Genomic DNA, 14,904 nt, shown 5'->3' on the forward strand with positions numbered 1-14,904 from the left:
TGTATTGTTTAATGTAACACCTTGTGTAATATGAATGCCTACACACTGGCCTATTTTCCCATTTTTTGGCTGATGATGACGCCAACACAGCGTCGAAACTAGTCCCAAGTGCAAATACATGTTATAAATAAACCTATAACATTTTTGTATTGAAAAGGTGGAACCTTTCTAGTTTTTCCTATCTTCCATTCCTTTCAGTATTCAGTAATTAACGGCAGTTTTTATCCTGTTAGGGTGTTGCAGGATAAAAATATATTATGACTAAGTAGTATTGTAGTATAGTACTATATAAATTACCTTATTGTCGTGTGATCTGTGTGTACTATCCTAGACAATAATTCCTTCCTTTCATCTTTTTGCTCATAATAAGTTATTTATTTTCCCTTTTCCACTCATTATTCCATAAAGAATGGTTAAGGAGTGCAAGTGTAGGAACTGTGTGTGCGGCCAGGCATTAAGGAGTATGAGGGAGGAGTTGGAGAGTTTGAGAGAGATAATTAGGATTCTCTCAGAAGACAGGAAGGAAAGTAGGCCTCCCTCAAACAATGTACAGGATACAATAGGTATTAAAGAGGGATGGGAAGGAAAGGGGGAATTGTAGAGGACAGGTGGTCGAATGTTCTAAGGGGAAGGAGATTCCAGGCTAGGGGCTCTATTCAGCATCAGAATTTAGGACAGATGTCTGTGAGTAATCGGTACGAGTCACTGCAGGTAGAACAACCGAGGGAAGATGAAGAACAGGGAACTGTTGCTGAGATGTATGGAAGTAGGAGGAAGGCAAAAGGTAGGAAAGGGAAATGTAGATAGATAGATAGATAGATAGATAGATAGATAGATAGATAGATAGATAGATAGATAGATAGATAAATGTCTTTATTGGTGTAGTTAAGGCCATTGGGCCTTCTCTTACACTAAACCAATTAGTATACATTGTCCGCCTCCATAGTGTAACGGTTAGTGTTATTAGCTGCCATCCTCAGGGGCCCGGGTTCGATTCCCGGTACTGCCAGAAATTTAAGAATGGCAGGAGGGCTGGTATGTGGTTGAAATGGTACATGCAGCTCACCTCCAATGGAGGTGTGCCTGAAAAGAGCTGCACCACCTCAGGATGAGGACACGAGTTTGCCTTTTAGTATACATTAAAGTCATAAGTAATACTACCGTAATTAATACTAGAAGACACAATTAAAACACAATCAAAATACAACTGAAATAAAATTCCACCACAGTAGGACATACATACAACAGCAATAATAATAATAATAATAATAATAATAATAATAATAATAATAATAATAATAATAGCTAGTAATGATATTGTAGTAGCACGATCACTGAAAGGCCAGAAATTCACAGGTCACTCGCATCCTGTTGTACCTCTTAACGCTCTCTTAAATGACACTGTAGTTGGTATTCCTTTGACGTTGTCCGGTAAACGATTCCATTCACGTGCGGCAAACACTGAAAATGAGCTGTTATATGCGGCAGTTCGATGGTGAGGGATGATGAGCAGGTTGGATGTTTGAGCCCTTGTATGTCTGTCATGAACATTTGAGAAGTAATGGAAACGTGAAGAAAGGTAAGATGGGGAAGATGTAGTAAGAACTCGATGGAGGAGAGACAAAGTATGATGGTTACGACGAACATGGAGTCGCGACCACTAATTAGATGGTGACACGTGGTCATATTTTCTTAAATTGCATATATATATATATATATATATATATATATATATATATATATATATATATATATCTCACACATGCATTTTGAGCGCGCTGTATCCTTAGGGAAAATTGCGGCCTGACGTCATTGAAAACAACATCACAATGGTCAAAATGTGGCATTACAAGGGCTTCAATTAATTTCTTATGTTTATATTTATATTAAAAAATGTAAAGCTGAGTAAACTTCTTGACAGATATGTAAGACATGTGCAGACCAAGTCATGCGTTCATCCATGATAACACCAAGATTCTTCAATTGTGATACAAAAGGAATTGGAACATCCTGCATCTGCTGATTCAGAATTATTTGATAAGATAATTGGCTATGTGGGAAACAACATAGAAAGGAATGTAATTATAGTGGGAGATCTGAATTTACCAAATGTCAATTGGGAAGGTAATGCGAACAACAGGAAGCATGACCAACAAATGGCAAATAAGCTAATTTAGGAAGGACAGCTGATACAGAAAGTGATGCAACTAACTAGAGAGAAGAATGCAGTATACTGGATGTGGTGCTGGTAAAACCAGATGAGCTCTATAGAGAAAACAAAGTAATTGATGGTATTAGTGATCACGAAGCTGTTTTTGTCATAGTTAAAAATAAATGTGATAGAAAGGAAGGTCTTAAAAGTAGGACTATTAGGCAGTACCATATGGCTGATAAAGCAGGCATGAGGCAGGTTTTAAGAAGTAACTATGATTGGTGGAAAACGATAAATAAAAATGTAAACAGACTCTGGGATGGGTTTAAAGCAATTGTTGAGGAATGTGAAAACAGGTTTGTACCTTTAAAGGTGGCAAGGAACCACTTTATTATAGCAGAGAAATAAAGAGACTAAGAAAGAGGTGCAGATAGGAAAAGAATAGAGGTAGAAATGGCTGTGGAAATAATGAGAAATTGAAGGAACTTACAAGGAAATTGAATCTAGCAAAGAAGTCAGCTAGGGATAACATGATGACAAGCACAATTGGCAGTCATACAAATTTTAGTAAAAAATGGAAGTGTATGTATACATATTTTAAGGCAGAAACAGGTTCCAAGAAGGACATTCCAGGAATCATTGATGAACAGGGGAGTGTGTATGCGAGGATCTTCAAAAGGCAGAAGTATTCAGTCAGCAGTATGTAAAGATTGTTGGTTACAAGGATAATGTCCAGATAGAGGAGGTGACTAATGCTAAAGAAGTATTAAAATTTACCTTGATAACAATGACATTTACAATAAGATACAAAAGTTGAAAAAAAGGAAAAGCGGCTGGAAATGATAAGATTTCTGGTGATATATTAAAGACAATGGGGTGGGATATAGTACCATATCTGAAGTACTTATTTGATTATTGTTTGCATGAAGGAGCTATACCAAATGAATGGAGAGCTGCTATAGTAGCCCCTGTGTACAAAAGAAATGGTGATAGACATAAAGCTGAAAATTACAGGTCAGTCAGCTTGACATGTGTGCCATGTAAACTTTGGGAAAGCATTCTTTCTGATTATTTGTGAAATTAATAACTGGTTTGATAGAAGGCAGTTCGGGTTTAGGAAAGGTTATTCCACTGAAGCTCAACTTGTAGGATTCCAGCAAGATATAGCAGATATCTTGGATGCAGGAAATCAAATGGACTGTATCGTGATTGACCTGTCTAAGTCATTTGATAGGGTAGATCATGGGAGACTATTGGCAAAAATGAGTGCAAGTGGACTAGACAAAAGAGTGACTGAATTGGTGGCTATATTTCTAGAAAATAGATCTCAGAGAATCAGAGTAGATGAAGGTTTATCTGACCCTGTAATAATTAAGAGGGGAATTCCCCAAGGCAGTATTATTGGACCTTTAAGTTTTCTTATATATATAAATGATACAAGAAAAGAAGTGGAATCAGAGATAAGGCTTATTGCAAATGATGTTACTCTGTATAGAGTAATAAATAAGTTACAAATTATGAGCAACTGCAAAATGACCTCGATAATGTTGTGAGATGGACAGCACGCAATGGTATGGTGATAAACCTGTTTAAAAGTCAGGTTGGGAGTTCCACAAGCAGGAAACGTCCTCTGTTTTAATTACTACATTGATGGGGTGAAAATTCCTAGTACCTAGGTGTTATATAAGGAAAGATTTTCATTGGAGTAATCACATAAATGAGATTGTAAGTAAAGGTTACAGATCTCTGCACATGGTTATGAGGGATTTTAGGGGTTGTAGTAAGGATGTAAAGGAGAGGGCATACAAGTCTCTGGTAATACCCCAAATAGAGTATGGTTCCAGTGTATGGGACCCTAATCAGGATTACTTGATTCAAGAACTGGAAAAAAAATCAAAGAAAAGCAGCTCGATGTGTTCTGGGTGATTTCCGACAAAAGAGTAATGTTACAAAAATGTTGCAAATTTTGCAATGGGAAGACTTGGGAGGAAGAAGACGAGCTGCTCGACTAAGTGGTATGTACTGTATATCACAAGTATTACAAGAATATTTATTAAACCACCTATTCAATATATTCCACTATTTTATGTGGTTAAAATATTACATAATATTAAAAAGTCTTAAGGTACATGTTTCACCCTTTTTTATGGGCATCATCAGCCTAACTCAATCTTAAAGTTATGGTTGTTGAACCTATCTAATCTTATAAAATGTAGAATAAAAATATTGAATAAATGATCTCTTAAAATACTGTACAAAAACATCTTAAACAAGGACAATCTACAGAATTTTTTGTTAAGTATACTGAGAAATAAGAGTTTTAAAGACTATAACATGGTCAATCTTGAATGTGTGAACATCTAAATCCAAAATGGATCTATCATCAATGACAATATCTCAAAACATAGTGGCCTGAGTAAGCTGGAAATTGATGAATTTATGAAGATCTTGAATTTTGTATTAAATAACAACTCTTTCTCCTTTAATGGCCAGATTTACCAGCAAAATGGCTCAGCCATGAGTGACTCTTTATCCGGCATCTTAGCTGATATTTATATGGATTCAATAGAGCATACAAAAATCAAAGCACAAATAAAAGACATATGCTTGTAGCTGAGATTTGTGGATGATACTTTCGTGGTTATTGACAAAAATGTTACTAATAGCAACGAAGTTCTGGAGAGTTTAAATAAAATTGACCCTAATGTTAAGTTCACTAAGGAGGATGAGGTTAAACATTACTTAATTTTTCTAGATATAACGATCACACGCGTTAATTACACTTTTTAATTTCAAATCTTTAGGAAACCCACACAATCCCCTATAACCATAAATAATTCCTCTTTATATCCCAATTCCCATAAACAGACATCATTTTATAGTTTAATACACAGAGCTCTGATAATCCCACTCTCCCCTCACAACTTAAAAATTGAATTAAACTATATAAGGAACCTGGCTAAATTTAATGGGTTCAAAGTTGAAATGATTAAAAGGTTAATTAATAAAGTGAAATATAAATTGTGCATGAATCTCATTCTGGATAAACCTAAAAAAACTAGTTTCGCCACGTTTACTTACAATAACTCAGCCATCCATCAGAATGCGAAGACACTAAAGAAACATAATATTAATATTGCCTTCAGAACAGTGAATACAAATCAAAGTATATTTTTTATTCGTAATAAGGTCATTACAAAAATAGCCATTATTCAGGATCTGGTATTTACAGACTAACTTGCACTCAGTGTGGATTTCATATGTTGGCCAAACTGAACGGAGCTTCTATACGAGATATATGGAACATTACAATGCCTTCAAACATAACAAGTACTCAGCGATGAGCTCACACATGAGAGAAGCGGGACACCAGTTTACATCTATTGAGAAGGATCTCACTATGTATTATAAAATGTATAGGTAAAGGAAAACTTATGAATGAACTAGAAAGTTTGTACATTTTTTTAGACCAGGCCTGTAACAAAGATCACAATCTTAATGATGCCACTGAGGTAAAAAAATCCTTTATATGGACTAACTCCCAAGTTATTAGGTATTGTAAATTTGAAACATAATAAAATTCCGGAGATTTTTAGAACTTCTTGTTCCAAAGCTCCTACCACCTTGCCAAACACTAGGCCCGCCGATACTACTCCCAGAAGCCCCCCTCCAACAACAACACATGTCCGCAAAGACCCGTCCACTCCTTTCCCCTTCCATGTCCTTCACTGCCTTTGCCAGATCGATATAACACTAGAAGTAGAAAGGTCAGTCAAGCTAGCACTGCTGGAACAGTCTGACATACTTAACATGCTCCGTATGAGTAAGTACCGCCTTAGGTGTATTGACTTATGGGAAAACTGAGGTACAACACCTGTCTAACTAGTCCTCCTTAACATTTTTGTTTCAGATAAAATACAATCACTTACTCGATTAAATAATTCAACAGGGATAATTACACCCACTTGACCGTCTTTTAGAACCAGTTGATTACCATCATACCATAGCAGTGGCATCAACTAGTTTTGACACCTCAACATTTTATCCTTAACAACATCTCCAACAAGAAGTCCCATACATTTTTCTATGACTTTCTGATTTCTCAGCCGTATATATATTTTTGAACACGCTTGATATGGCCATACTTCAGTTTTAAATATTATCTGCACACTTTTCATCGATATTTTTGTGTTCGGTTATGAGGAGTAAGGAGGGAGCAGTTCCGGTTCCAGTAGTACTGCCAACTGAACGGTAATGAAATCTGAATTGAATCGATAATATGATCGATCGATATGAATTTTGCTAAACCTTTGTTATCTTAAGCCAACAACTGTGTCACACACACTTTATATAACATTATATAACATTTCTCGATGCGAATCTTATTCCTGAAGTGAATTCTATAGTTTGGCTTTGCTGGTAAATAACAACAGTACTAGTACACGAAGTGTACGCCAGATGTCGCACAGCGATGCATAAGCGATTCATAATTTGTGTTTCAAAGGTTGCCAGTACGAATCTCGAAGATTGCCGAGGTCGACCAATTCAGCACTAGGGAATGTATCCAGAAAAGGTGCGCAGATAATATATTTGACATTTGTCTTGCTATCTTGAACTCATGTTAATGGGAGTGGATCAAATGTCACCCTAAGAAGAATGTACTTTCACACTCAAGGCTGTCAAAGTCCTAGTGATGTATAAGAAGAAGAAAATCCATTTTGGATTTAGATGCTCACACATTCAAGATTGACCATGTTATAGTCTTTAAAACTGTCATTTCTCAGTATATTTAACAAAACTTTCTGCGCATTGTCCTTGTTTTATATGTTTTTGTACAATATTTTAAGAGATCATGGTTCAACACTTTTATTCTACATTTTATAAGATTAGATAGGTTCCACAACCAATAACTTAGATTGAGTTAGGCTGATGATGCCCATAAAAAAGGGTGGAATATGTACCTTAAAACTTTTAAATATTATATAAAATTTTAACCACATAAAATAGTGGAATGTATTGAATAGGTGGTTTAATAAATATTGTTGTAATATTTGTGATATAGGTCATCTTCAATACGGATCAAAATGAGAATAGCCACTTGTAAGTGGTATGTTCCAAGCTGTCAGTGGAGAGATCGCATGGAATGACATTAGTAGAAGAATAAGTTTGAGTAGCATCTTTAAAAGTAGGAAAGATCACAATATGAAGATAAAGTTGGAATTCAAGAGGACAAATTGGGATAAATATTTGTTTATAGGAAGAGGAGTTAAGGACTGGAATAACTTACCAAGGGAGATGTTCATTAAATTTCCAATTTCTTTGAAATCATTCAAGAAAAGGCTAGGAAAACAACAGGTAGGGAATCTGCCACCTGGGCGACTACCCTAAATGCAGATCAGTAGTGATTGATCGATTGACCAAAACAGAGTAGCTTGTGACTAAAACAGGGTAGCTTCATACTAAGACACTATCACAACATATAGCCACTCAGAAGGAATCTGGTATCTTACCTTTACTCATGGGTGACATCATATGGTAGTGTACACTAGCTCCTCCAGCACTTTCTCCAAATATTGTTACACTGTTAGGGTTACCCCCAAACACTGCGATATTCTCCTGAACCCAGCGAAGTGCAGCCACTTGATCCTTCAGTCCATTATTACCAGGACAAACAGCATCTCCTGTACTCAAGAACCCTGTCAACAGAACAAAGACAAGAAAGTTACTGAGAGCACAGTATACTCAGAAAATTACAATATTAAAGAATAAAGTTATTTAACTTTAGAAGAGACCAAGCATTTATTTGATTATGTATGCCTGACTGTAAAATCATGTATACTGTAGAAAAATAGGAGCAAACATAGGAAAACATATCCAGAATACCAGGTCGTCCTATTATCTTGATGTACCGTGTGTAGGTTAAGGAAAACTCCCAAATGTCGGTATCTTATGTATATTCCTTTATAAAAAATTAAGCCAAGAATTCTGTCAATGTCCATTAAAAATTTTCAAGTAGTATCTTTATAAATGGCTGTTGGTAAATCCATGGTTCTCCATTGCGGAATGTATTGAAGATGACTGGAGTGGCCTCAACTAATTTTCAGCTTCATTTTATAGGTTTCTATAAAAATCATCTTCTAAAAAGTACTGTAATGCATGACATTTTGTTGTATATAATGTAATAATCATCCAGGTATTCGGCCTTATGGCAGGTCTTGTCATGGGATGAACCTAAACATAAAGTATTATTTTATTTCATAATGACACAGAATCAGTAACTACTGATCTGAATTTAGGGCAGTTGCTCAGATAGCAGATTTCCTACCGTATCTGTTGTTTTCCTAGCCTTTTCAAATGATTGCAAAGAAATTAGAAATTTATTGAACATCACTATTGGTAAGTTATTCCAATCCCTAACTCTCCTTCCTATAAGTGAATATTTGCCCCAAATTGTCCTCTTGAATTCCAACTTTATCTTCATATTGTGATCTTTCCTACTTAAGGACACCACTCAAACTCATTCGTCTACTAATGTCATTCCATGCCACCACTCCACTGACAGCTCAGAACATACCACTTAGTACAATTTACGAACTTCATCATACAGATCCGTATTGATACCTGTATAGTGATGTCTATTGATTGGGTGGTCCATAAACCTAACATGTTTCATAATTATAACATACCTTGTCTCCTTGCTCCCAAGTCTTCCCAGCCCAAACTTTGCAACATTTTTGTAACACTACTCTTTTGTTGGAAATCACCCAGAACAAATCATGCTGCTTTTCTTTGGATATTTTCCAGTTCTTGAATCAAGTACTGTAATCCTGGTGAGGTTCCCATATGTTGGAACCATACTCTATTTGGGGTCTTACCCGCGACGGTATATGCCCTTTCCTTTACAGCCTTACTACAACCCCTCAATACCCTCACAACCATGTGCAGAGATCTGTACCCTTTATTTACAATCCTATTTATGTGATTACCCCAATGAAGATCTTTCCTTATATTAATGCATAGGTACTTACAATAATCAACATAAGGAACTTTCACCCTATCAATGCATTAATTAAAACTGAGAGGATATTTCCTATTTGTGAAACTCACAACCTGACTTTTAACCCCGTTTATCATCATACCATTGTCTACTGTCCATCTCACAATATTATCAAGGTCATTTTGCTGTTGCTTACAATCTTGTAACTTATTTATTACTCTATGCAGAAGAACATCATCTGCAAAAAGTTGTATCTCTGATTCCACTTCTTTGCTCATAGAAAATATAAAGGTCCAATAATACTGTCTTGAGGAATTCCCCTCTTGATTATTACAGGGTCAGATAAAGCTTTGCCTACTCTAATTCTCTGAGATCTATGGCTGGCTCATACCTGCCCCTCTTCTCTCTATCAATCTCAGCTGATTGCACAGGTGACCCTTCGGAACAAACTGTTGAATCAATAATTTCCGCCATAGATTGTGATTGGTTGATTGCAATAATGTCAGTATGGTGATAGCTCGCATTGTCTGCTAGGCAGTGAACTTCATTTTAAACTCCTAGTCTTTGGCTCAAAGATTTTCAGAAGCTCTCCTCTCAGACACTTACCCAGTATATGTAGAAGGGTTTTATACTCGCTACAACAGTGTCTGCAATAGTCTGCACCGGATAAGTGCCCAGGATGAGAACATACTGGTGCAACCATAGCTGTCATATTTAATATGTCTCTCCATTTAGAGCAAGAGAGGCCTGTTTTTACCACCCAAGAAATTGCAGCGGTTACATCGCAGATCAATTCCACTCCTCTTTCTTTTTGCAGGTAAGGTCACTAATTTACATATTCTTGACCTCTCAGATGTTTCCTTAAACATTGGATGGTTTTATATGCATCAGCTGTATTTATCCACTGTTCAGTAAGATGGTGACTTTGAATGTAATCATAGTTTCTGACAGCATAGATATGTAGGTGGTTAAGACATTTTAGTCTGTTATTTATAATGAACTGTTGTACGAACACTCCCCAGGAAGCTCAAATAATTCAACAATATTACAAACACTTTGCAAGTACTATAGAAAATTCAGCACTGCCATAAATATTGGACCGACTCATAATTAATTTCATGACAAGAAATATCACAACAATTCATTTTAAGAAATTTAGCTACTCATTCAATCACTAATTTGTCTTGTCCAGTAGTCCACATTTTCATCAGTAATCTCCCATGATCTACCCTATCAAAAGCCTGGAGAGGTCAATTGTGAAACAGTCCATTTGACCTTTCCCCATGGTGCAACAGCCCCGAAGGGCCATAGTCTATCAAGCGACCACTGTTCAGCCCGAAGGCCTGAATTCCACTCAATTCGTGTCGTGTGGTCAGCACAACGAATCCCTTCTGCTGTAATTCTTGGCTTTTTAGACCAGGCTCCTGAATCTAAAATATCCACTATATCTTGTTGAAATCCTACAAGTTGAGCCTTATTGGAATAACCTCTCCTAAACCCAAACTGCCTTCTATTAAATCAGCTAGTAATTCTACAAATGTGTCAAATATAATCAGAAAGAATGCTTTCTATGTATGACCTCATATATTGATTGTTTGTTCCTTGCAGTCTAATAAACCCTACATGTAGTTTAGTACACAGAAGTGTGCACAAATGTTGCACCACCAATTAATGCACTGAATTTTCTTTTCCTTATTATAAAGTACATTATCCCTTTATCGAATAAGACCTTGTGTAAGCATGATAAGCAAACTAGATTTTTTCAAGCTTTCTAGGAACAGATTTAAATACAGGTATAAACTGCTTTTGTATTCTGCAGTTCTCCATTTGGTTACAATGTTCCATTCATATTTAGAATGAATATACTCATTCTGCTTATTTTATGTTACCACGTTTAAGACTCAAAGCAATTTTATGTTCTTCTGCTCCCAACAGAGGTTTTCCCATCATACCCTACAATGAAAGTTGTTTGGCATAAAGAACAAACAGTAGTAGATTCATTAAGACCTCAACGGACAAAGGGAACTTCTTCCACATTGAAACACTTCCAAAACACTTACATATTTTAGACATTTGCAAACGGTATAAACTGCTCTGACAACATTCATCACCATACCGGTGTACCATGTGCTTACAGACAGTGAGAACTGGTGCAAACTATACCAAATTTACACATTGCAGAACTGACATTCACTTATGTCCAGAACAGCAGATTGCACATTAGTGCGAGGAGTACACCAGAGAGATCACAACCAGAGAAGCTCACCAAAGGGAAACCTTAAATATTACTGTTGTATAAAATGATGAGTTAAAAAGTCATAGGATGTTACTGTTCATGTAAATCCATACTATTAAGGAACACTGAAAATACAGGAATTTCTGGAGACAAGTATTCAATCCAGGGACAAATTTCCTCCAAGGGCAATAAGCAAAATTCATTAACGTCCTCAGAAAATGGGGACATCTGGTAGAGTATGATGAAGATTTTAAGTCCTGATGAAAGATGTCTTGTTTACTTAGCATAATGTTTAGCAGAATGCTTTAAGAACTTACACAACATCAATGGACCAACAAATGGAATTAGAATGTAGTAAGTATTCCCATAATATAAATGGATTTAAAATGGCTAATGGTAGTGATTATTACCTTTTTAATGGGATTAAAATTCCTCAAGGAATTACTATAGGCATACATAAGTGGACTTAGAATGTTACAAAACATTAAAGAAAGTCAGAATGCTCCTGATACCGATGATTGTTATCAGATTCCCCTTGATTTGATTTTCACCAAGAACTGATGATGACTCCAAGAGAGTCGAAATTGGTCTTCTTATAATTTAATATATTTTTACAATGTATTGAATAGTGGAACATCCCTCAAACTCTATCTTATTAGTAATAATAATCGTATGGCCTCAGCTACCATGTGCAGACATTTCGATTTGACGCCATCTGGCTGTCTGCTCGTCAATTTCGACGTTCCATTTTACTCTAGGTCCGCTAGATGGCAGACAGAGTAAACCGGATCTCTCTTGGGCGTCTATGGCTGAGATTTAATTAATTTTGTCAGGTAAATACCAAATGTATCACCAGAGATCTTTTACATGCCGACATCGTACGACATGGAGTGTCGAATGGACTTTTTTCCGCCCTTCAAAAATCCGACTACCTCTGCCGGGTTTGAACCCGCTATCTTGGGATTCGGAGGCCAACACTCTACCACGGATCCACAGAGGCAGCTATCTTATTAGTTAAACGTCAACATGGAAATGAAGATCATAACCTATGAAAGTATGGCTATGTCAGTTAAAGGGATAAAAAAATATACTTTACCCAAAGGTCCAAGACGATAGTTGAATGTTACAAGGACAATATTTTGGTCCAGCAGGAACTGTGGTCCATATAACTTGCTGGTTCCTGCTCCAGTCATCCAGCCCCCTCCATGGATCCAAACCATGACATCAATTTCTGGGTTATCACTGCCATTGGGAAGCTAAAAGTTGTTAAGGAATATTTAAAACATGCCACATCTAACTTAAAAATCATTAAAAAAGAGAACAAGTGAACTGTGGATTCTTTTATGAATATGGCTTCTTTTAACTGACATCTTTAATACATATATTCACCAGCAATAAAAAAAGCGGAACACTACGTATTTCAGACAAAATTTCATCTTAGTCCATTTGAAACCTTGTATAAATTAAATGTTATGGCATTACAACAATATGGCAATGTATTATAAGTTAACTAGCCCATTTGAGAAGTTTCAGCACAATAATTGATAAACATAACTGATCATGATAATCACAGCACCAATTCTGCCATTTCTCGCCTTTTTGACAAGAATAACCACAAACAGCTGTCTTAAGGTTTATTGCTATGAAATCTTGTACTGCTTATTTTTTTGGACATTATGGCTTGTCTACAACAGTTAGTCTCACTTCTAAGTCAGTTCATAATGGCTCTTTCACCTGAAAATGCAGCAAAGGCCGTAGCATTAGTGGAGGATGGGCACAGTATTAGCTACGTAGCCGACATTACAGGCACGTCTTGTTCTAACGTGTACAGAAGTGTTAAAAGATAAAGAGAGGACAATACCTACGCCAGGAGGCCAAGTTCTGGTCATAGGAGAAGCTCTACTGAGCACAATGATCGCTTTCTCATAATGCAAGTTCTTCGTGATTGACACACAACAGCTGTGGAGGCCAGAAATCATTTGCAGCAAGTACAGGCATGAAAATCAGCAAAAGGACAGGAAGAAGGAGGTTGTATGAAACAGATTTCAAGTCCAAGAGGCCCATCACAGGACTTTGCTTACACGTGAGAATCACGCCTATCGGATGCAATTCGCCAACGCCCATGCCCATCAAAACTGGACTGTGGGGCAGTGGAGCTCAGTGCTGTTCACAGATGAATCCAGATTCTGTCTGAGGGCACCGGACAGAACGGAGAGAACATGGAGAAGGTATAGGGAATGTTATTCAACCTGTACTTTCGCTGCACGGAAACCACTCAATGGAGGCTATGTGATGGTCTGGGATGAGATTACCACTGATGCACACACGGAGCTTGTGTTTGTCGAGAATGGAAGTCGGACAGGCCACCGATACATTGAGGAGATTTTAGTGGATCATGGCCTTTTGCACCTGTCACTGGCGAGAACTTTATCCTGATGCATGACAATGCTTGCCCACACTTTGCTGTTTGTGTACGTGAGTACCTGGATGAAGTTGGAACTGAGAGCATGGTGTGGCCTGCTCGTAGTCCCGACCTAAACCCGATAGAGCATGTCCGGGATATACTTGGGAGACATGCTAGGAGTCGTTCCCGACACACTGACTCAACTTCGGGCTGTGCTCCAAGCAGAATGGGAGCTCATACCACAAGAGAATATTTGAGATTGCATCCTGAGCATGCCTGATCAAATCACAGCTGTAACTGAGGCTAGAGGTGGTAATACACGTTACTAAGGCAATGGAAATGTGTCGAAAACATATGTACAAATGGACTGCATATGAAACTGTGCAGAGCTCCAGGTTTCAACATTTCCAAATTCCTGTTGTTGGACTGTTGTGATTGTCACAAACAACAATCTTTATCAATTATTGCACTGAAGCTTCTCAAATTGGCTAATTAACTTATGATATATTGCCATATTATTGTAATGTCAATATATTTTATTTTTACCATGATTCAAATGGGCTAACATTAAATTTTATCTGAAGTATTTAGTGTTCTGCTTCTTTTGCCAGTGAGTGTATTTATAGTAATGATACATTCTTTTGAATATAACTACTACTACTACTACTACTACTACTACTAAGAACATTTTCATTCCATCCCTGAAGGGGATGGCAAGCATCCTAGACTGTGACACCGTCTCTGAGGCCAGGGAGATGTGATGTGGTGAAGGAGATGTTTGGAGAAGGGGAGGAAGCTAGCGGCCGTGGCCTACACTAGGAACTGCCCCGGCATTCGCCTTAATGCAGGAGAACAGATAATCATGAAAAGCCATTCTTGGAACAATCGACGGTGGGGAACTAGCCCCTCTCCGTCTCCCAAATGCAGAGGTGTAGACCCACGGCAGAGCCGCAGCCACCCCTCCTCTGCTTGGCCGAATATATCTATGCAGTGTGTAGGGATATTGAATTGCTCCTTTTCTAAGTCAGTGGCCTTCAATTGTAGTTCAGTGAATTAATTCTGATCCACAAAGTTATTCCGAATCCCCACACATCGTTAGCAGATTAATTTCAATA

At 37.3% G+C, this 14,904-nt stretch overlaps 1 protein-coding gene across 1 annotated transcript in view; it reads right to left on the reverse strand.

Moving 5' to 3' along the window:
• Positions 1-14,904, reverse strand: part of LOC136876088 (carboxylic ester hydrolase) — an 82,067-nt gene that overhangs the window by 46,457 nt on the left and 20,706 nt on the right. Inside the window, exons 3-4 of the mRNA XM_067149743.2 lie at positions 12,482-12,641; positions 7,663-7,848 (exon numbers count right to left, since the gene is read on the reverse strand). Of these exons, the coding sequence (XP_067005844.2) occupies positions 7,663-7,848; positions 12,482-12,641 (346 nt within the window). The remainder of the gene's footprint in view (positions 1-7,662; positions 7,849-12,481; positions 12,642-14,904) is intronic.

Source organism: Anabrus simplex, chromosome 6, assembly GCF_040414725.1.
Source record: "Anabrus simplex isolate iqAnaSimp1 chromosome 6, ASM4041472v1, whole genome shotgun sequence".
NCBI lineage: Eukaryota > Metazoa > Arthropoda > Insecta > Orthoptera > Tettigoniidae > Anabrus > Anabrus simplex.